Here is a 24480-nt window from a genome sequence, read left to right as displayed (position 1 = left end):
CCTTCATATGAAATACCCTTCCCAAATATTTGCATGGCTAACTCCCTCACCTAATTCAGAGTGGAAAAATGAATTAAAAAAATAGTGACAGTCTTAAAATTCAGAGGCCTTGCAAGGATGAAAAGCCTACAGCTTCTAAGATTCCAAAAAGCAAGAAATGGGCAACGAGATAAGAAAAAGAGACAAAATGCAATACTTTCTATTTTTTCCAATAGGAAGAAAAGAAGCAACATTATGTTTATTTGCAGATGACATAATCCTGTATGTAAAAAAGCCCAACAATTCCACACAAAAAACCCTGTTAGAACTCATAAATGAATTCAGTAAAGTTGCAGAACACAAAATCAATATATTTAAATCAGTAGTATTTTTATATGCAAATAGTGACCTAATTGAAAGAAATTAAGAAAATAATCTCATTTACAATAGTATAAAAATGACATATCTAGGAATAAATTTAACCAAGGAAGTGAAATATCTGTATACTGAAAACTGTAAAACATGGATGAAAGAAATTGGAGATACAAATAAAGATATCCTATGCTCCTGAATCAGAAGATATAAAATAATATTGTTAAAATGTTCATACTATCTAAAGCAATACACTGGGTTTTTTTCACTTGGGGTGTGGTATTGTTATGTTGTCAAGGCTGATGTCAAAATCCTGGCCTCAGAAGATCCTCTCACCTTGGCCTCCCAAAGTGCTGGGATTACAGGTGTGAGCAACTATACTAGGCTACAATATACAGATTTAATGCAATTCTTACCAAAATTCCAACGGCATTATTCATAGAAATAGAAAAAAAAAGTCCTACAATTTGTAAAGAAGTATAAAAGACTTCAAATAGCCAAAATAATTCTGACAAATGAAAACAAAGTTGGAGGCATCACACTTTCTGATTTAAAATTATATTACAAAGCTATAGTAATCAATACAGCATGGTCCTGTGCAGAAAAACAGACATATAGACCTTTGGAAAAGAATAGAGAGCCTAGAGATCAACCTAAGCATATATGGTCAACCTAATTTTTATCAAGGAGACCAAGAAGACAAAATGGTAAAGGATAGTATCTTCAATAAATGGTACTGAAAAAACTGAATTTCAACATGCTAAAGAATGAAATTAGATCCTTATCTTACACCATACGCAACAAATCAAGTTAAAATGGATAAAAAACTTACATATAATACTAGAAACTATGAAGACCCTAGAAGGGAACATAGGGGAAAAGCTCCTAGACACTGACTTTGGCAATTTTTTTTGATATTACATCAAAAGCTCAGGTCACAAAAGCAAAAATAAATAACTGGGACTACATCGAACTAATAAGCTTTTGCACAGCAAAGGAAACAATCAAACAATCAACAAAATGAAAGGGCAGCCTATGAACTGGGAAAAAAATATTTGCAAACCATGTATCTGATAAGGGAGTAATATCCAAAATTTATAAAGAACTCATACAACTCATTAGTGGAAAAAAAAACTTGATTAAAAAAATGAACAAAAAACCTGAATAGGCATTTCTCCAAAGAAGACATAAAAATGGCCAACAAGTATATGAGAAGGTACTCAATATTATTAGTCACCAGGGACATGCAAATCAAAACCACCATGAGATACCACCTCAGAGTCTTACCATGTTAGAAGATCTCATCAAAAAGTCAAAGGATAACAAATGTTGGCAAGGGCTTGGCAAAAAGGGAACTATGTACACTGATGGTGGAAATGTAGATTGGTACCACCAATGGGAATACAGCATGGAGGTTTCTAAAGAAATAAAAAATACAGCCACCATATGACCCAGTATTCCCTCTTCTGGGTACATACCCAAAGGGAATTAAATAACCATCTCATAAAGATATTTGTGCTGCAATGTTCACTGTAGAATTGTTCACAATAGCCATGATATGGAAACAACATAAGTGTTCATTCACAGACAAATGGATAAAGAAAATGGATATATACAATGGAATATGATTCAGTCTTTAAAAAGAATGAGATCTTTCCATTTACCACAACATGAGTGAGGACATTATGTTAAGTGAAATAAGCCAGATGCAGAAAGACATAATGCCTGATCTCACTTATATGTGGAATTAAAAAAAAACTCTCAAAGGTACAGAGATAGAAAACAAAACAGTGGTTGACAGGAATGAGGTGTGGGGAGGGAGAAGAAAATGGAGAAAGGTATGTCAGAGGCTACAAAGTAGCACATATGTAGGATGAAAAAGTCTAGACATCTAATGTATCATATGAGGATTGTAGGTAATAAAATTGTATTGTATATGGTCTTCATGCTGAATGAGTAGATTTTTGCTGCTCTTGCCATAAAAATTAATAAAAGGGTAACTGTGAAATGATGGATAGATGGATATGTTAATTTCATTCACTATAATAACCTTCTTACTATCACATGATGTTATGCCCCATAACATCATGTTGTATACTTTAAGTATACACAATAAAGTGTATTTAAAAACACCCAAAAGAGCAAGAAATGAGATTTTAAACAAGGCTTTGAGCAGTGGAGTCTCAGTGAGACTTCCCAGCTGAACAAGGTGACTCAGTTTTGCAGCATAGATAAGATTAAAGTTTAGACTTCCTACTCAAGGTAGTCACTATTAATTTGGAAAAAGAGGACATGAAATTAAATAGATGATAATTATTACTAGGGAAGTCATAATTGGGTCTAGTTGCATGAGTTTACTAGAATAAATACATAAGAAATCTAAGTTTTGAGGGACTTATATTGCCAAAAAAACCCCATAAGTATGACTCTTAGGTGAGCCTTAAAACAGCCTTTGGTAAGGAAATGGGCTGCAAACATTGCTTGGCTTTCAAGAGAGCAAACTCCTCAACATCCACTTTCAATGTGGCCGAGGAAGATAAAAGAAAGAGGATCTTCCCAGAAGATGGAGCCAAGAAGAAAGAGAAATGATGTCAGTGACGTCAGGGCCTCATGGAAGAATCCACCTTTTAGGCCATCACTTTGCCCAGTCTCAGAATTACTTATTATATTTGGAAAAAACTTTACCTATTCTTTTGGGATCAGAGTGAGTCAGTAGACTCACTCTAGTTGAGAAGGTCATTGTGTAGGTCAAATAAGGGCTTCCAAAAATATTAAGTTTTAATTCCTCGAACTTGTAAATGTTGTTTTATTTGGAAAAAGTGTCTTTGTAGATGTAATTCAGTTAAAGACCTCTAGATGGGAAGATTATTCTGGATTATCTGAGTGGGCGCTAAACACCATCATAAGCACTTTCATAAGAAGGAAGTAGAGAGAGATTTGATACACCAGAGGAGGAGGCAATGGGAAGACAGGGACAGAGATTAGAGAGATGTGGCCACAAGCCAAGGAATGTGGGCAGCCACCCAAACCCGGAAGAGGCAAGGAGGATTCTTCTCCAGTGCCTTCCAAGGGAGTGCAGCCTTACCAACACCTTGATTTGAGGCCAGTGAAACTGATTTCAAACTTCTGGTGACTAGACAGTGAGAGAATAAATGTTGTTGTTTTAAGCCACCAAGGTTTGTACTAATTTTTGTCACAGCAGCCACAGAGCAATACACTCATACATTAAAAAGACATAGTAATAATCTACCCTGTTCTGAGTGCTGTGAAAATGCAGTGAGACTTGTGATTCCCTGGCTTGTTTACAAATTGGTAAATTTGTGCCCTGATAAGCATATATGAAATCGAAACAAAGAAAAGAATTGTAAATAAGATCCAATGATGTTTTGTTCCCTGTTTTTTGGCAAGTTTTGAAGTTACAGCAATGAGAAAGGGCAGAAAATACCTTTGCAGAGCCACCTTCATTTAATAAAACTCCTTTGCTATTAGAAACTGGAAATGTCTTTATCTTTGTTTCTAATTCTAAAACAATGAGTTTTGATTACAGAACTTAAAACTGAAAAAGCAGAATATTAACATTTCCCCCAACTCATCAGTGTTAATAGTGTTTTTGTTTCACGTTTTAAAATCTCTAAATATTTGTATATTAACAGTAAAAATATAGCCTGCTACTTTTGGGTAACTTGTTTTTCTTCATAAACCTATAGATAACTTTCTATAGCAGTATAGATAGCTCTGTCTTCTTCTTTTTTTTAATTTTTATTTTTGAGACAGAGTCTCGTTCTGTCACCCAGGCTGGAGTGAGTGCAATGGTGCAATCTCGGCTCACTGCAACCTCCGCCTCCCTGTTCAAGCAATTCTCCTGCCTCAGCCTCCCAGGTAACTGGGATTACAGGCACCTGCCACCACGCCCAGCTAAATTTCTTTTTTGCATTTTTAGTAGAGATGGGGTTTCGCCATGTTGGCCAGCCTGGTCTCAAACTCCTGACCCCAGGTGATCCACCCACCCTGGCCTCCCAAAGTGCTGGGATTACAGGTGTGAGCTACCATGCTCGTCCTGCCTTCTTCTTAATTGGTCTATATCATTTCTTTATATGAATATGGTATAATTTATTTATTATTATTATTGTTATTTTTGAGATGGAGTCTTGCTCTGTCACCCAGGCTGGAATGCAATGGCGCAACCTCGGCTCATTGTAATCTCTGCCTCCTGGGTTCAAGTGATTCTCCTGCCTTAGCCTCCTGAGTAGCTGGGATTACAGGCACACACTACCACACCTGGCTAATTTTTGTAATTTTAGTAGAGACGGGTTTCACTACGTTGGACAAGCTGGCCTCGAACTCCTGACCTCAGGTGATCCGCCTGCCTCAGCCTCTCAAAGTGCTGGGATTACAGATGTGAGCCACCCAGCCTGGCCAGTATAATTTATTTAAATAAGTACTTACTGATGGATGCTTCAGTTGTTCCTATTCTTTTGGTGCAAATAGTAATACATTTTTCTTTTTATGCAGATTTAATGGTCTCTGTTTTGCCAAACTCAAAAGTACTTTCAGTTTAAAGAATATTTATTTTGCAAAGGTACTAAACGTTAGAAGTAAGTTTTAAAATACATTAAGCACTTATATTAATTGCCTTACAATTATTTAGAAGTTTTGATGAATAACCATAGCAATGGTTACTTTTTTAGACATCTGACTACCCAGTGGTGCTCTCTTTAGAAAATCACTGCTCCACTGCCCAACAAGAAGTCATGGCAGACAATTTGCAGGCTACTTTTGGAGAGTCCTTGCTTTCTGATATGCTTGATGATTTTCCTGATACTCTGCCATCACCAGAGGTAACATTTTTTTCTGAGAAACTCGGGTTAAGAAAGAAGTCCATGAACACATGTCACTGTTATATTGGCCCGTGAAACTGTGCTAGAGACCAATGAATATGCTTAGTTTTGATCATGTATAGAGGTTTATCTTTGCAATGTTGTCTAGGGAATGTTCTCATGAACGTTTAGGTGAATATATTTTGATGAAAATTATATATATATATATATATATATATATGTACAACCCACCTTTTGATTGTGTCTCCTACCCCATGGGTCCACAATATCAAAGCAATTAGTATTAAGGACCAGAAATTTAGTATGTTTTACAGGCAAAAGTCCTAGAAAGTGGTAAAAGTTCTAGACTATAAATAGAGTCAGTACCCAATATCTCAACAGCTGGGTAGCAAGTTCCCCTTTAAAAAATCTACTCTTTTCAATTTCCCTGTCTCAATGTCCCTTTACATCTTAATTTGAGCATACTGAAGTATTTGCTTTGAAAAATCACATCCACATCTACCATCAGGACTTCTCTCTCTGGCTGTCTCTTTATTATTCCCTCTCTATGGCCGGGTGCGGTGACTCACGCCTGTAATCCCAGCACCTTGGGAGGCCGAGGAGGGCAGATCACCTGAGGTTAGGAGTTCAAAACCAGCCTTGAGCAACATGGTGAAACCCTGTCTCTACTAAAAATACAAAAATTAGCTGGGTGTCATGGCATCTACCTGTAATCCCAGCTAGTAGGGAGACTGAGGCAGGAGAATCGCTTGAACCCGGGAGGCGGGGGTTACAGTGAGCCAAGATTGAGCTACTGCACTCCAGCCTGGGCAAAAAAAGCGAAACTCCTTCTTATTGAAAAAAAAGAAAGAAAGAAATTACTCCCTCTCACAGCCCAAATTTTCATTTTCTTGTCTCCTTGCAACCTATTCAGTCCCTCTTTCTCTTCTAATTGCTTCACAGGAAAGTTCCCATCACATTCATCAAAGATTTTCTTACTGATAAATTCTAATGAACCTCTTTTCGTCTTCATCTGGTTGTCCTCTCATTAACATTCAATACTGTGGACCTCCACTTCCTTTCCCTGAATTACTTTCTGTTGCAACACCACATTCTTTAAACTTCCCTCACTCCTCTTTGACTACTCCTGCTTAGTTTTCTTTGCTGGGCCTTTCTCCCTATCCCAAATTTTATCAGATTATAAATAAACTTTCTTTTTGATGAATAGTATTGTCTAACAACAAATAGTTTGGTTTTGACATGTCTTCATTTTTGCTAGACATAACAATATTTTTGTAATATTTGTGTATTTCCCTCTGTATTTTCCTTATTTATTTATTTATTTATTTAGCCAACCTAAAATAATCAAAAGGCTTGGGATTCAGTTAGAAGAATTTATTCAAGTGCAAAGCGTAAGGGTAGCTTTCTGGGACACACAAGACAGCAAAGGATGGTAGTCATTGCTCCTGGTGTGGGAAAAAGTGAAAATTGTTTTATACAGGCAAGAACAGAGGTATAGAACAGAATTACAGTATTTTCCACACAAGAGTTAACATACAGATTTAAGATTTGATTGGCTACTGTCGATTACACTCTAAGGGGTTTGCTTAACATTCTATTGTAAAGAGGTAATCACAAGGTTCTCTATCTCTAAGGTCATTTAGTCTGGGTTTGAATAAAGAATAAGGAGTCTGGTCAATGTATAACATCTCAACACAAAGGTCAGAAAGCAATGGTCATGTACTATCGAAGCAAAACAGCTGTATTACGTGACTAAGTTTCCAGGGCTGAACTTTTCTCCTTGACATAATAAATTTGGAAGATCCTCAAATTTTACTTCTTTTAACATTTTATTTAAATCAGTGAAAAATTTTCAGGTGAAAGTGGTGTGACACTAGTGACAAGAAATATAGGGCTGATGATAGAACTGAGACAGGAAAAAATGAACTGTGTGATAAATGGAAAGACCACGGTTCTTTTGTGGCATAAGAATGCCCACAGACTCAATGTGTTCAATTGTGGCAGAAAAGAAATAGTAAAGAATTTCGAAACATATCATCAAAGATTAAACCCGAATCATAGTCCAATTCTGGAACTTATAATTTTTAGCTTTTTTGGAAAAGAATCCCACTTCCTATTATATATGAATCTATTTTTCTAGCATTCCTGTACATAGCTTTCATTCAAATTTTAGCTCCATACTAAAGCAGGGAGGTGCTTTTCAATGAGTAAATGAAGAATTAAAGTTACCCTGTAATCCCAGCTACTTGGGAGGCTGAGGCAGGAGAATCTCTTGAACCTGGGAGGCGGAGGTTGCAGTGAGCTGAGATCATGTCACTGCACTCCATCCTGGGTGACGGAGTGAGACTCCATTTCAAAAAAAAAAAAAAAAAAAAGTTACCTTATCCTACAATATTCAGTCCTTGTGTGTAAAAGAATTGCCTAGAGACTTGTTTAAGGAGGCCTAATTCCAGCCCCACAATTCAAGATTCTGATTCCCTTATTTTGAAGTAGATCCTAGGAATTTGTCCCTTTCCCAAGCACTTCTGATAATATTCTTGATGCATGGGATTGCAGAGTGCATTAACTCTGCAGTAGAGAGTATCATAAGGGTCATTGTGAAAGAGGGAAGACCCAAGATGATGGAATAATTTGAATGGATACCTGAGGATGACAAAAGAGAAAGGACAATCAAAGCTCCTTGGAGAAAAGAACTTTACTTTATAACCCAGATTTCAGCATTGTATATAACAGAGCTGGTACTTAAATGTACTTGTTAAATTAAATAAATTATCCTGAGGGCAGGAATAACCAAGTGAAAGAATGGAATCAGAAGCCTTCAAATTTAGAACAAGTGACACTGATGTAAATTTTGCTATGCTTCTAAGTTTGAAGGACAGAAAATATTAAGTTAATGATGTTTATGTGTAATACAGAAGAAATTTGAAGAGCCTTTATTACGAATCTTTAATTTAGTCTATACTGGATGCCAGACACTTACGATAGACATTTTAATATACCTGATTTCATTTAATACTTTTTAATGTTGGATAAGAAAATGATGAGCTGAAGCGTTTACTACCAGAAGTTGTAACATTTTAATTGCAATATCATGGTAAGTATTTATATATATACTTTTCACGTATTTCAAATTGTTGGAATAGTACCAACTTGTGAAATATAAAAAAAAATGGCATATGGTAAGTCTCAATAATAACAGGCTTTTTTTTGGTGAATTACAATCAATAGCTTTATATCACTGTATTCATTCCTCTACTGAGATGTGAATAGGGGTATGGGAAAAAACGGAGTTCTTACATATCTTATTACTGTAGGCTAATTGGAAATATAGTGAAACACTTTTCAATGACTGTTACAATGCAAATTTACTTGTAAATGTGTAATTGTATCTCTCAAATTGTTTCCTTAGGCACTAAAATTCAAAATATTAGTTAAAAATAAGAAAATAGGAACCTTAAAGGAAACCCGTGAAAGAAAAGGTTCTGATAAGCGTGGTAAGGTGGAGGAATGGGAAGAAGAAGTGGCAGATCTAGAGGAGGAGGAGGAGGAGGAGGAGGATAAATTCAAAGAATCAGAAGTATTCGAATCTGTTTTAGGAGACAATCAAGACAAGGAAACAGGGGTAAAAAAGTTACCTGGAGTAATGCTTTTCAAGAAAAAGAAGGTGAGGTGGTGCTTTGTGAAAATCTTACAAGTGATTGGAAAGTTTTCTAATTTTATTCTTGGAGATTTTTTTTTTTTTAATTCTGGAGAAAAATCGTTTTCCTTCTTATAAAAACTCTAGTCTATCATTTACAATTTACTTTGAAAACATCGATGGTGGATGATGAATTTTTTAAATTGCCTCTTTTCTTATGTTAGCTGCTTAAAAATTGTTTTTCTCTAGGCTGAGCAGGATGGCTCATGCCTGTAATCCCAGCACTTTGGGAGGCTGAGGTGGGCAGATCACATGAGGTCAGGAGTTTGAGATCAGCCTGGCCAACATGGTGAAACCCCGTCTCTACTAAAAATACAAAAATTAGCCAGGGATGGTGACGCATGCCTGTAGTTCCAACTACTCGGGACGCTGAAGCAGGACAATTGCTTGAACCTGGGATGGGGAGGTTGCAGTGAGCCGAGATCGCGCCATTGCACTCCAGCCTGGGCAACAGAAGGAGATCCTGTTTCAAAAAAAAAAACAAAAAAAATTCTCTATAGTTGATGAATATTATGCATTCTTATGAAGCAGGCTTTGTGCAAAGTGCAAAAGATGCAGAGATACACAACGTAATTTCCCTGGTCCCAAGTAAAGACAAAGACAAGATTCAATGTTTATAATACATAGTGTTATATGTATATACATTAGCATGATGAAAGAAAGTATATTAGGTTGCATGTGACACAAAACCAATCCAGCTGGTTTAAATAAAATGATAATTAATTAATTGGCCTACACAGATGAAAAGTTCAGTGAAAGGGATTTTAATTTAAAAAATGACTTGATATAACGTCTCACATAAAGTCAGCAGAACTTCAATTCTTTCTCCAGCTTTGCTCCCACTTTCTCTGTGTTGGTGCATGGCTATTGTAAGGATTCAGCTTTATATCATTTCAGCTTCAAATCCAGTGGAACGCCTATCTCTTGGCAGAGCAAGCAATTTTTTTTTTTTTTTTTTTTGGTACATTGGCTCTGATCTGGTTATGCGCACATCCCTGAACCGATTACTGTTGCTAGGGGAATGCAAAGCTCTGTTTAGCTGGCCCAATCTGCCTGACTCATACTTGGATTGAGCATGAGCAAGAAATGTTTTCCCAAAACAAAACTTGGGAAATGGCTAAAAAGAAGTGTAAAAGAAATAGATGCCAGGTTGTGAAATGGCAAATGTTCACTATGTAATAGAAGTCATTTCAATATAAATTTATTCATGATGAAAATTCCTAAATTTATAAAATTCATGGGAATACACTGAGATCTTTGGGAAAAAATAAATAGTAATAATTATGGTCCTCAATACTTATTACATTAATCGTGATTTTTAAATTTAAGCTAGCTTATATTAACATTAAATATTTTTGCTCCCAAAAATAATCACATTGAGTTAATCAAATGGTGTTTGAGGAGACAATCTTATGAAAAGATGAAAATCATTTATTTGAAAGTGTATTTTCTTTACTAGAAGAAGATTTTTTCCCAATGATTAGCATAAAAATGTAAAATTACTGCATTTTATTTTTAGACCAGGAAGCTAAAAATTGCTCTGGCCTTATCTGATCTTGTCATTTATACTAAAGCTGAGAAGTTCAAAAGCTTTCAACATTCAAGATTATATCAGCAATTTAATGAAAATAATTCTATTGGGGAGACACAAGCCCGAAAACTTTCAAAATTGCGAGGTAAATTTTTATGACTCAAATAGATGAAATATTTAAATGAGTTAGATTCACTGCTAGGGTGTTAAGATTGCTCAATGATATTTATAAAATGTATATTGTCATAAAATTTCAACACATTTAACATAATTTAGAATGGGGTTACATACCTCAGGTCTCATTAAGTTTTATTTCACAGAACTTAGCCATTAACTAACTTTCCTAAGCCATGACATTTTGATTGAGAATGTCCGATGTGGCCACATTTGTTGAGGGCTGGGGGGCTGTGGTGAGCAGTTTGTATAGGAGAGAAGTGACGGGGCTGCAGAGGGAGGCAGAGCGAAATTAGAAGGCTTGAACTTTGTCCTGGAAGCGAAGGTGAGCAGGAGAAGATTGAACTCTCAGGAGTGGCATGATCCACTGTATTTCTAAACGATGCCTCTGATAGCAGCCAAAGGGTGAGATTGCAGGCAGAAGGTGGTAATAAAGATTTATGGCAGTGAGAGTGGAGACAGGATGAACTTTGTGGATTTAATAGGCATTGAAGAAGGTGGGGTTAATCAGACTTGGAGGCTCTATGTCTATGGTGAAGGAAGGGGAAGAAATGGCGCCCAGGCTGGACTACCAGATGGCTGTGCAGATTGTGCATGCCCCACTGCACACCTCTAGAGGTGCCATCTGTCTCTGCATCTTCTTTTCACTGCCTCTAATCCTAAAACTGAGGTGGTTATTCTGTTTGGCAGTGCCCAAGGTAAAATGGGGCCTGAGAAAGAGAATGGGAAGAAGACTCATTATGTGGGGAATGTCCCAAACTTAAAAGGGAATGAGCAACTAACTTAACAGCCGGGTGACTCTGCTAATTCTCAAAAAATGGCAGGTTTTTTTGGTAGTAGGGTTATGGGGGAAGTAGGGACAATAATGGATACAAAACTATAGTTGGATAGAATGAATAAGACATAGTATTTGATAGTGCAACAAGTGACTACAATCAACAATAGTTTATTGTACATTTAAAAATAACTAAAAGAGTATAATTGGATTGTTTGTTACACAAAGGATAAATGCTTGGGGTGATGGATACACCACTTACCCTGATGTGTTACTAGACGTTGTATATCTTTATCAAAATATCTCATGTACTCCATAAATATATTTATCTATGTACCCACAAAAATTAAAAGTTAAAAAAATGCAATCTACCATCCTGTGTAGAAATACCACAGAAGGAAAATCAGCACCTGCAATTGACTTGAGAAAAGTTGCTGGCTGTTTGGGAGTGCAGATTCTGATAGATTTAATGATTAACCTTATTGGGCTGGTCATAGATACCCAAAGATTTTGAAGTATACTTTAGTTCATATTCTCTATCTGTTAGAGAGATTCTGGATTTTTTAGAAGCTCTTTTCCTTTTTTAACCTGTGTGTTGTAACCAAAAATCAATTCAGTAGGTCTGGACTACAGTGAAATAATAGAATAGGATAGAGTAGTGTAGAGTAGAATGGAATGGGATGGAATGGAATGGAATAGAGTAGAATAGAATAGGATAGAATAGAATAGAATAGAATAGAAGAAAAGTGTATTGCAAGCAGTAATAATAAATACGGTTTTATGAAGCAATTGTGCATGGTGCATGTGTGTTGGATTGTAAAATGTATTTCTTACTGTAAGGTATGGTTAAGAGAGTTTGAATGACATGCTTTATGGGTCTCTGTTCCTTCAAATTATTGGATATTTGTTGTTCATGAGGACAGGACCTGTAGGCACAGCATAAATTAATTATAATTATATTACTCTCATCATATTAAATACTTGCAAACATTTTGGAAAGGAATTAGACAGTTCTGAGTAGAGTCAAAGTATAGCATTACCATTTCTTTGAAGGGGCGTAGAGCATTTTTCTTGCACCAAAAGTTAATAGTAAATAATCAATGATGTCTGCAAAGGTTTAACTTCAAGGATGCCAATTATTATTATAAACATAATAAAAATCATTAAAAATAATGTTGTAGATGAATATTATTGAAATGAAATGATGTTCACATTATTTTAGTAAATAAAGATAGTGGTTTGTGAAAGGGAACAAACATTATCATTCAACTAAAAATTATACACATATAAAAGAATGGGAAGATATATATGAAGGAGTTATCAGTGGTTATCAATTGAATGATGACATATGGTTTGATTTGTTCTTTGATGTCCTCCTATCTTACAGTAAACATGAACTGCATTTGTAATAACAAACATGTTCATTTTCTAAAGGTTAATCTCAGAAATAACGAAATCATATTATGTTATGAGACCTTAGTCATCATTCACATTTATTACTTTGTAAATGAGAAACATTAAGACTCAGAAGAGTATGTGTTTTGCCTAAGGACAGACATCTGTTAGGACTAGATAAGGGAGCATGATACTTGGACACCTATGCTGTATTTATACATACATGGTTTCAAGATAAACTTTCTCTCAAGGAACGTGTAACTTTTGAAAATAAAAATTGATAAAATTAGCTGTAATTTTTAATTTGACAATGCTTCCTAAATAATAGTATTTAGGGTGAGGGGAGAGGTGATTCTATTCTAGTTGGATTAGCAAATGAAGTGAGCCATAAGCAATAACGGTTCTCCCATGATGAGTCACTATATCAGCAGGAATGGTTGCAGAAACAGGATCTGTTTAATGAAATAAGAAAATCCTTGGAGAAGCATGAAATCTGTGTTCAAAAATTTGAAGAAGGTGCCAAATGGTAAAGGGTTTAAGTTAGTTTGAATCTCAGGTGACTTAAATATTATACAGACAAGAAGAAACACAAAGAATATGTACAGAAACTAAGACTGTGTGTGTATGTTTGTTCCTGTTTGTGTGTATACTACAAATACGTAGAAATTATCCCAGTAAGAACGACATTTGAAATAATTAAAAGCATTGAGAGTTTTTCAATGGAGAGATGTAAACACAGATTGAATAAACTTTGGGGGAAGATGCTGGAGTGAAGGGATTGGAAGTCGAACTGGACAACTTTGGGGTGCCTTTCAACACTGAGAACCTGTGAAATGTTCAGTAGGATTAATTTAGCTGGAATCATATAGCTTTGTGTGACTTCCATGTGATTCTGTCCTACTGTGAAAATCAAAGTGGAAAAATAATAAGGGAAAATGCTGCTTTTGTTTTGAAAAATGAATGGATTATATTTTAGAGTTTTATGTATTCTTACAACAAAGTGAAATAACTTGGATGTAAAAAATATATAAATTATCTAATCAATTTTTTCCTTGAATGATCAGTGTACATAAATTTTATGATAAAATTGTCACTACCATCTAAATAATAGTGAATTATACTGTAAATATAAAGGCATGGATTTATTTTGATATTCGTGAATTGCAAATTTTTGCCAAGACAATACATACCAAAATTGTTGAAACTATTATAGAATTATATGATATATATAGAGAGAAATAGTGGCTTTTTAAATTTATTTGAATTCTTTCACAATGTTTTAATAATTCTTTTTCAGTCCATGAGTTTATTTTTCACACCAGGAAGTTCATTACCAGAATATATCCCAAAGCAACAAGAGCAGACTCTTCTAATTTTAATCCCCAAGAATTTTGGAATATAGGTTGTCAAATGGGTATGTTATATAGGATACTGAGTTGTTTGCAAAAGTAACATAAAATGAATTCATTTTATGAATGTATGAAAAACTCACAAAAAGGGCTTTCTATGCAAGATTTTTTGGCCCAGGGGCTTTGGGGTCAGGCACTAATGGTGAGTCACGTGTTTTAAGAGTTGAAGTCATTCCTATCTGGGTAGAGGTGGGGTAAATCTTGCTGATGGTTCGGGGAATGGTGGTTACATTCATGAGGAGTTAATATGAGACGTGTAGTGGAGAAAGGGAACAAGGAAACCCAAATGGACATTGAAGATCAAATTCCTTTGCTTGAGATATGCTCAAGGCCTGTTCAAATCAAATGACCTCTATCATTTATATTTTACATGAGCTTCTACATTCATAGTTTTGAAAAGTGAATAAGATTGCATAACTTGGTTATTTGCCCTCACCAGACTCTTATCCCAAATTGCACAGCTAGTACAGCACTGCACTAACCCATCAGAAAGTACCAGGTGTTACCCTTCTTCTACTGGATTGTGGCAAGGCCTGTAGGTGTGAGGAGGGGGGATATTGGGGCTGGGTGGAGGGTGGAGTGTGGTACTCTCTACAGTGGCTATTTACCAGCCTATATTGAGGTACTTCCATATTTTAATGACAATTATTGCTTTGCCTGTTTCTCACTTTCTCCTCAAGTGACAACAGCATCTCATGGACTTGAAAATTTGTGACATAGTTGATGTCTTTACCTCTTGCATTCAATGCACTGATACTCTTTATTCTGATATTTCTTAAGTGTTACCTGACATGAACATTGTTATTCTATAATCTGTACTGGATACCATTTTGATTTCTTTACTCAAAGCTGTGTAGTAATTTACTTACAGATTAAACTTTGCAACTCATCAATATACATTAATATAGACGTGGCAGGAGAAAGAGTTTTAAAAATCATGAATTATTAGGCTAATGGTGCTTGGTCATAGAACATTTGGGGATATAGAATCCATTATTAGATTTCAGTAAATGGTTTGTGTTCCTTTATTTGTATTCTCTATTACCTGACAATGTCAAAATACTTCTTCCTTACAGTGGCTTTAAATTTCCAGACCCCTGGTCTGCCTATGGATCTGCAAAATGGGAAATTTTTGGATAATGGTGGTTCTGGATATATTTTGAAACCACAATTCTTAAGAGAGAGTAAATCATACTTTAACCCAAGTAACATAAAAGAGGGTATGCCAATTACACTTACAATAAGGGTAAGATTAATAACTTTTCTTTTACATTTTTTGGTTATTATATAAACTAGAGAGTGTACATTAGTATTTTGAATTCCACTGATTTGCTTTAATTTCTTTTAAATTTCTGTTAATCTTTTCAGGTACTATATGTGGGTAGTATTTCAGCATCCTTCTATATCTGAAAAATGTCTTCCTGTTGCAGTTTTACATGAATGATTATCTCCCTGTGAATAGACATGTTGAGGCTAAAACCTTCTCCTCTCAAAGTTCTACTATATGATTTCATTGTATTTAGGCATTTAATATTGTGAGATACAGGTCTCAGTTCAGCCCACTAATTACCTTGTGGGCATGTTACTTTTTCTTGCCTTTGATGAATTTTACCTGGAAATTTTAGGAGCCCTTGTCTTTTCCTCAGTCTCCACAATTAGGCTTTTGTAGGTCAGGATATTTTCCCCCCATATGTCTGTGAATATCATTTGATTACTTAAAAAGAAAAATTATCCATATGTCTTTCTCCAGTATCTGTCTTCTGTGTCTGTTAATTTGTGTCAACTTTAACATATTCCCTTTTCCTCTGCATGTTGGGAGAGCTTTTTTGTTTGTTTGTTTGTGAAAGAGCGCGCTTTATTGGGAAGCAGACTGCTGCACAGTGACCAACAGACAGGCCACCCAGTGGGCACTTACACATTGTACTCCAAAAGACAGGATGTTTTGCTAATAAAAATCAATGGGAACGGGGATTCCTCTGGGCAACTCCCCCAGCCTCATCCCTTTCAGGGATTGAGAAATCGCTCAACCATTTTCCTGATGGCAGCCGTGGTTCTCTAGAGATACAGACCCTCAGGGGTGTCTTCCTGTTTCTTATAAAGAACATTTTCTTTAGATTTTTTGAAGTCTTCGTTTGTTACTTTCATTCTGCATTCTCTTAAGGCCATCAGACCAGCTTCTGTACAGATTGCCTTGATGTCAACACCAGAGAGGTCATCTTTAGCCATGATCAAGTCGTCCAGGGTTACATCATCAGCCAGCGTCATCCTGCTTGTGTGAATCTGAAAGATGCACTTCTTTGTCTTTTCATCGGGCAGGGGGAACTCAATCTTCCTGTCAATGCGGCCTGGTCTGATAAGTGCTGGATCCAAAGTTTCTATTCGGTTTGCGACCATGATAACTTTCATATCTCCCCTAGAATCAAATCCATCCAACTGGTTCAGCAGTTCCAACATTGTTCGCCGAATTTCTCTCTCACCACCAGAATTGGAGTCATATCTTTTTGTCCCAATGGCATCAATTTAATCAATAAACACGATGGACGGTGCATGTTCTTCAGCAACTCGAAACAATTCCCTTCCGAGTTTGGGCCCATCACCTAGGTACTTCTGAATAAGTTCAGAGCCAACCACTCTCAAGAAAGTGGCTGAGGGTTGGTTTGCTACTGCTTTGGCTAACAAGGTTTTACCTGTGCCAGGTGGACCATAGAGAATGACCCCCTTAGGAGGCTTTATACTCATCTCTTCATAATATTCAGGATGGGTGAGAGGAAGCTCCACAGATTCCTGAATTTCCTGAATTTGGTTGTCCAACCCCCCAATATCTGCAAAGGTCTCTTGGGGGGCCTTTTCCACCTTCATCACTGTGACCAGGGGATCCGTGTCATCCATCAGCACCCCTATCATGGTATGCACCTTGTGGTTGAGCCTGACTGAGCAGCCAGTTTCCAGCAGATCCTTGTCTACAAATGAAAGAATGCTGACGTGGTGTTCTGAGCCCGTAGATGTAGACACGATGGCATGGTTGTCATCAATGATCTCTTCCAAGATTCCTACTGACATTGGGGTCCCCCTCAGATCATCTACTTTTGATCTTTCCTCCTCTTGCTTTTCTTCTAATGGTTTCATTTGTTCCTGATTTCTAATGAATTCTTCCTCCATGAGAAGATAGTCTTTAATTCTCTTTAACTTCAGTAATTTTAACGGGCACTGAGTGTGAGGTGTCACCAGTGGCAGTTTGCTGGCAGCATCTGGTCCCTTTGTTTTCTTCTTCTTTTTCCCCACTCTAGTTGGTACAGGAGGTTCATATTTCTTTTTCTTGTCCTTGAGTTGTTAGAACTTGTCATCCTTTTTGCCACCTCCAGGACCATGACCACCACTCTGACTTGGCCCATCTTGCCTTGGCCGGGGAGAGCTTTTAACATTTTTTCTTTATGTTGATGATTCAAAGTCTGTATTTGATTTTGTTCTTTACTGATTTTAATGTAGAAATGATTTTTTTATCCTGCATAATTAGTCCTCCTGCCCCATTGCGGTTGACCTCATATTGCTTCCTTTTTATTTCTGTCTGTATCCCACCTAGCACCCTTCCTCCAGACTCTTGTCTTATTATTTTAGCTTTTATTTTATCACATCCTGTAAAACCTTATGGAGCATAAAAGCAGTTGTCTAATATTTGTTTCCATTAGTAAAGACTTTTCAAAACATCTTTCTTTTTCCTCTATAACCTAAGTGCTATATTTATTTTCTTTTTAAAATGTCACCAAATCTTTTGAAAAACCTCTAGTTGCTTTTTCTCTTCACTTACTTATGAGCAATTCTATTTTAGGCTATAACTGTACCTGTTGTTTGCAAATCAATAGAGTGGGTATGGTTTCATTGGTCCCTCTTTCTATTTAACTAGTTACTCCTAGAACTGTATAAACCATCTCAGATCCTACCTGGAATTTTGTAGTATTTATGTTTCTGTCCCTGGCCAGCATGTCATTACTTAGTGAAGCTCTGCCAGCTGCTGAGCGCTCCCCTGCTCCCCATTACCTGGCTGGTAGAGTGCAGGAAATGCTGGGGCCTCCAGAATGTGCTTCTCCTGCGATTCTTCCTAGCTCAGCTCCTTTTTCTACCATTGTAAGACCACAGGATTTGGGAAACTACACTCCACGACTATTTCAGGCCCTAGCCACTTTATCTCAGCTGAGAATGGGAGGATTGAGAGCTTTTTTCCAGAAATTAATGTGGAAAGTATAGTAAAGATGAACAGGACTAGAAAGATCCCGACCATTGCAGGAAAGAGTGCCTGTGAAGTATGTAGCTGGCTTTTGTATTGTCTGTTAAGGAGTTTGTGACTCTGATGTAGAAGCATTTAGTGGATAGGCAGCAATTGCCTACAGCACTGGATTGTTAATACTCCTTCAAGGTCTGGCAAAGTATTAACCACTGACTTCACTTTACAATGCTATTATAATGTTGGCATCCTTCTTGTGGTTGATCTGGTAAAAAGAAATGGCAAATCAGCCACTTTGAAGATCCCTTCCATTTCTACACACATTGCTCTTCCGTGCTCTGGGACTGGACTCTCCTTTTACCCCCTACCTTCCAAGTGATTGTCACTTTTATTTATGGCTTCCTCTTTCTCTGCCTTCCCTTAAGATATTTATGTTAACTAAAGTCTTTCCTTAAACCTTGTCTCAAACTAGTCTCCTTGGGTTCTGTTACATAAACATTCATAGTTTCACCACCAACAATGCTCAAGTCTTTAATTGGACATCATTTTGGGAATCTAAAGGCATATTTTAGCTCACTGAGCATCCTTACCTCCTTAATCACCATTCTGTCAAACTTAAAATAGTAAAACTTGAACATCCCTTCCTAATCAAATCTACTTCTGCTCTTATTTAAATGTCAACAAATGGCCCCATTCTTCCACTCTGCTCAGACTAGAAAATTGGGAACCATTCTAATCTTCCACATCTCCTTCACGTCCCCACATCCAGACCAACGTTAAATTCTGCTGATTCTATTCCTAAATGTTTTCCTTCTCCATTCTCTTGATCTGACCTATTTTGCTGCTGTCCTATAGCAGGAATTTACTACCTGTCATCAAGTCTATTTCTTTGGCTTCCTGATAGTTTCAGGTAGCCTGTCTCAGTCCTCCATATCTATTCTCCACAAGTTGACCAGAGAGATTTTGCTACAGTGCTAATATTATCATGCATACATAATATTTATTTGTGTCTCTTGACTATTATCTTAGTCAGGCCTTGCCCTACTTGCCTAGCCCTATCTCTCACCACTTCTAGCCTTTCACCCTGTTCTACAACCATATGGAACTAGGATCCTTCTCTAACCATGACTCACCTCCACGAATTATATATGCTTTTCCTGTGACTAGAGCATTCTTTCAGCCTTACCTGCCTATTTCATTTTGACTCAGTTTTCAAGACTTAGGAATCATGTCTTTTTGAAAGCATTTTCCTAGGCTGGGTTAGCTGTGCTTCTTTTCATAGCTTTGCTGTTTTCCGTAACACCCTCTGCATGCATATATTATGGCATTTATCACAAGGTTTTATAATTGTTTATTTACTTGTAACTTGTCTTCTCCATTTGTCTGAGGATTCCTTAGGGATAAGAGATGTGGGCTGGGCACGGTGGTTCACATCTGTAATCCCATCACTTTGGGAGGCTGAGGTGGGCAGATTACCTGAGGTCAAGAGTTCAAGACCAGCCTGGCTAACATGGTGAAACCCTGTTTCTACTAAACATACAAAAACTTAGCTGGGCGTGGTGGCATGCAACTGTAATCCCAGCTACTTGGGAGGCTGAGGCAGAAGAATCACTTGAATCCAGGAGGCAGAGGTTGCAGTGAGCCAAGGTTGCGCCATTGCACTCCAGCTTGGGTAGCAAGAGCCAAAGTTCATCTCAAAGAAACAAACAAACAAACAAAAAACAGATGTGTTTTGTTCCATCCTTATTTGTGCCTGACACAAAGTATATGCCCAATGTATCTAGGTTCATTGAACAAATACATTATTTTTCCTGTTACGAATAGTAAAGAGAACATGTGTGCTCTTTTATTGAGAAAGTGAAGGTGGAAGGCTGCTAGTGTGCACAAATGCTCACAAGTGCCACGTTTGTATTCTGAGGAGTCTCTTTGGGGTGTAAGTGGCATGGGGAGTTAATGATTCTCCAGGAAGCTGCTGCCATGGCCATGTGGGTCTTTCTCTGTTGCGTCTATCACTCTAGGGAGTTTTGTGATTACTTTGTGACTTGCTCAGATAGTAGAGGGCATGATTTGGGAATCAGAGGGTCAAGTTTTACCATAAGCTTTCTTAGGTTCTTGATGAAGGCATTTGACATTGCTGCTTTACTCTTTGTCATCTGCAATCTGAGAGTTTTGGTCTAGGCCAGTTATTTTCAAATTTATAAAAACTACAGGACTGCTTTCTAAATCCAAAATCTTATGGGTAAGGCCAATGGATAACAACAGAGTTGACCATTGAGGGCTTATTGTTTGACATCCCTTCCTCTGCACTGGCTCCTGTACAAACAAATTTGTTAATTTATTTACAAATTATTTGATCAATACTCACTAAACAAGGGGTGTCCAATCTTTTGGCTTCCCTGGGCCACGTTGGAAGAAGAGGAATTATCTTGGGCCACAGATAAAATACACTAACACTAATGATAGCTGATGAGCTTTTAAAAATGCAGAAAAAAATCTCATAATGTTTTAAGAAAGTTTACGAATTTGTGTTGGGTCTCATTCAAAGCCACCATGGGCCACATGTGGCCCGCAGGTTGGACAAGCTTGCCCTAAATTCTCATTCAGTTTTCATATTCAATTATGTTTTTCAAAATTAGATAATTTTTTTTTTTCTTTCTGGAATGAGGTACACCAAGCTGAACCTACTCCATTTTGGGAAGGGTCTATTACCTGCAGAGTGATATTTAGCGGGTCTGTAGTGGCACTGGGACCAGTGTACTATATGTTTATGGTCATTGTTCTTTCTAATTACTTTGATGTCTAATTATGCTGATGCCCATTCCATACTGATTGCTAAACAGTTGCACAGTCATACTGGCTTCTAGCTAATGCCGTAATCTGTGGAAAATTACAGATTTACAATGTGAAAAATTACACATTGGTGTTTTTTCTTTTCCTTTCTTTTCTCTTCTCCTCCTTCTCTCCCTCCTTCCTTCCCTCTTTTCCTTCCTTTATTCCTTTATAATCAAACTTAATTATATATTTGTTTCTCCTTATGTAAACTTCAGAAGTTGGAATTATGCCTCAATTTTTATAACTGCATTTTAAGGCTTAAATCTTCTATCTCTTAGCCTAAGTTAGTACATTTCAAATATAGTTTTGTTGTATGCTCATTTTGTTCCTTAAATTATAACACATTTTTGCTTCAACAATTAGCTTGGCAAATAAAAGTTTAAATACAATTATTATTAATTACTTTGTTAAGATTTTTTTGATACCCAGTCCCTAATATACATATGAAATAACTGATTTTGTCAAACTCAGAAAAATGCTATCATGGGAAGTTAAATGGTACATTTTTTAAAAAGTAATATTTATATTGCTTTTAACTTTTTCCAGCATATATATATATATATGAATTCAAAAATAGTACATGTTATCAGAGAACTCGACCTGAATTCCCTAAAATGTGATCACAGCAAATGATTTTAAAACAAAAATATGTTAATACATCAAAAATTGTGGACATTATGGATTTCATTATAATTTTGTACATATTCTTGGTGTTTATCTATTGATAACTGAGGATAAAAGACTTAAATTTTAAAATTTGTATTATATTCCGCTGTCAATCTTTGTGGGAACTGACTTAGAGTCCATCAACTTTTTGTAATACATAATTTAATTTTGAAATAAATGGCAATATAACTTAATATCTTGCTAAATTCTTATATTCGTATATATTTGTGCAGCTCATCAGTGGTATCCAGTTGCCTCTTACTCACTCATCATCTAACAAAGGTGATTCATTAGTAATTATAGAAGTTTTTGGTGTTCCAAATGATCAAATGAAGCAGCAGACTCGTGTAATTAAAAAAAATGGTGAGCTCCTAATATACCTTATTGAACTTCCATTAGACTTCTTGTTGGAAAGCTTACAAATTATATGTTGATAAAATTTTTATACAGATTTATTATTCATAAGACAAGGGTTTTCCATTATGTCCAAAATTAGCAAAATGTTATATGCAGCAAAAACATTTTTATAATGATTAGGTTGTTTGGCTGTATTTTCTGGTTATGAATACAGAAATGTATCTGACCTGCAAAATTATTGCTTAAAAAAATTTACCTCCTTTTTATGTTTTCCCTCATATCACTGAATTAAGAAGGCATTTTAACAGCCTCAAATCTACTTAGCTTCTAGCCTTTGTGTTAAATCAAAAATTTGTGATTTTAGACACAGCGTATTATATATTTTTATAATTAATTATTTGAATTATTTTAGATTAAAAGTCTATGGCTTCTGAATCAGGCTAAGGATGCCATAGAAGCCTACTGATAGAATTTTTGGATAATTCAGTCATTTTTGCCATAAGGGGAGTGAAGAATTAAGGGAAATAACTCTGGTAAGATTTTCATCATTCTGGCATGCTATGACATCTTACACAGTATAGTACTGGCATTGCCATTTCTTCTCTGAGGTTGAAATGACTAAGGAAATTAGAAAAGGATGGGTTCCTGGGATTGATCCCTAGTCAGGGTCACCTTGAAGGAGACATTGGAACTGATTCTTGAGTCTGGAATCTTCTTCAAGGGATATTCTCAAAGCAAAGTGGACTTCATTCCAGAGTCTAGAAATATGCTCCAGGCCAAATGGCACTGACAGAGTAGCAGGCACAGTTTTCTTTTTCCTTTTCTTCTTGGATAATAATTTCTAACAATGTCCATAGTCTGCCTCCTTTGCACTCCCCTGAATACTTCCAGTGTGGCTTCTAGAGCGAAAGTCATAGAAAAAGATTTGGGAAGATTTTATTGCCTTATCCTATGTTATCAATGGGAAGGGATATTGATGATGGCTTCCTGCCTCATTTGACACCCTTTAGAGTTGAAGGCACATTGCTATGGCTGTGTCCAGAGATAGTAACTGCTGACGTCACAAAGCTTATAATAATCTATCACTTGTTCCCTCCATCCTCTACTTGAATCTTCATCACAAAATGCTTAGAAACTTAATTTATTCAATGCACCCCTTATAATACTATGATTCTAGAATTTGTATTACATCCTTGGATTTTATGGGAATATCCTTGCAGAAATTCAATTTGGTTCATCAAACATTACTGAGCCTCTGCTATGCTAAAAGCCTTGTGCTAAGCAGTAAAAGACTTAAAATCTGTTTATTAAATGAATTCTTACCTAACTCTTCTATAGATAGTTTATAGTTCAGTGTGAAAGATGATGCTATAAGTAAAATAATTATGATTTAGAGTAATTTGTGCTTCAAGGAGAGTACAAAGATTTGTACTGGAAAGGGGCACTTTTGGAGATGGTTCTTGGAGAATGAGTAGAATTTTTTAGAGATGGGGGACAAGGACATTTAAGGCAGAAGCCATAATATAAGTCTTAAAATATGAAGAAAATACAAGTTAAACATACCAGAGACAGAACACTAGTCCTAAAATATGAAGAAAACATAATTTAAACATGCTAGAGAAAAGCCAAGAAACTCAAGATGGGTGGAATATAGGGTGCTTAAGAAAGATTAGTGAGAGATAAAATGAGAAAGTTATTTAGGGAGGGTCATGGAAAATCTCAAAAGCCATGCTAAGGTGTCAGGAACTTTCTTTTTTCTAGAAAATGAATAAAATTCAGATTTTAAATAGGGCTATAACTTTAACAGAGTTGAGGTTAGGTTTTTTCCTGCAGAGTTGAGAAGAAGTATATGAGAGGGAAATGAGAAATACAAAGTAGAGTCAGGATAAAATTTCAGTGGTTAGAGGATATAAAAGTCATGGTATAAAGGAGGCTATGGCAGTAGGAAAGGAATGGGGGATGCAAGTGAGAAACACTGCGCAGAAGTCAACATCCAGATGGCTGGACAAGAAGAATTTTAAGATGATTTAGCTAGACATGAGAGTCTGGGAGGAAAAGGATAACATTTGGATAGAATGTGGAAGTAATTCTTCAGTTTTGGTCATGTCTGGGAGAACTATTTTCATCACTATCAAATTTAGTATCCTGGTTTACTTTTTTTCTATGTTGACAACTAAAAGTGAGGGCTTTCTCTTATAATTAATCCATATTATTGTGTGTGTGTGTGTGTGCATGT

At 36.3% G+C, this 24480-nt stretch overlaps 1 protein-coding gene and 1 pseudogene across 11 annotated transcripts in view; one reads left to right on the top strand and one right to left on the bottom strand.

The window, feature by feature from the left end:
• The window catches only part of PLCZ1 (phospholipase C zeta 1), a 54997-nt gene that overhangs the window by 27863 nt on the left and 2654 nt on the right, over window positions 1-24480 (top strand). For 5 of the 11 annotated variants that reach the window (XR_010135733.1, XM_054526895.1, XM_054526899.1 and 2 more), the window contains 6 exons: window positions 5040-5189; window positions 8599-8853; window positions 10406-10562; window positions 14059-14175; window positions 15247-15416; window positions 22121-22250. Coding sequence is in view for 9 of the 11 variants with exons in the window: in XM_054526895.1 (XP_054382870.1) it covers window positions 5040-5189; window positions 8599-8853; window positions 10406-10562; window positions 14059-14175; window positions 15247-15416; window positions 22121-22250 (979 nt within the window). In the remaining 2 variants the exon portion in view is untranslated. The remainder of the gene's footprint in view (window positions 1-5039; window positions 5190-8598; window positions 8854-10405; window positions 10563-14058; window positions 14176-15246; window positions 15417-22120; window positions 22251-24480) is intronic. The other 6 variants (XR_010135734.1, XM_054526903.1, XM_054526896.1 and 3 more) reach the window with 4 other exon arrangements.
• On the bottom strand, window positions 16226-17514 carry LOC103891991 (26S proteasome regulatory subunit 4-like; annotated as a pseudogene).

This window comes from Pongo abelii, chromosome 10, assembly GCF_028885655.2.
Source record: "Pongo abelii isolate AG06213 chromosome 10, NHGRI_mPonAbe1-v2.0_pri, whole genome shotgun sequence".
In the NCBI taxonomy this organism is placed as follows: domain Eukaryota; kingdom Metazoa; phylum Chordata; class Mammalia; order Primates; family Hominidae; genus Pongo; species Pongo abelii.
Note: the sequence above shows the minus strand (reverse complement) of the source record. Positions and strands in the feature narration are given on the sequence as shown.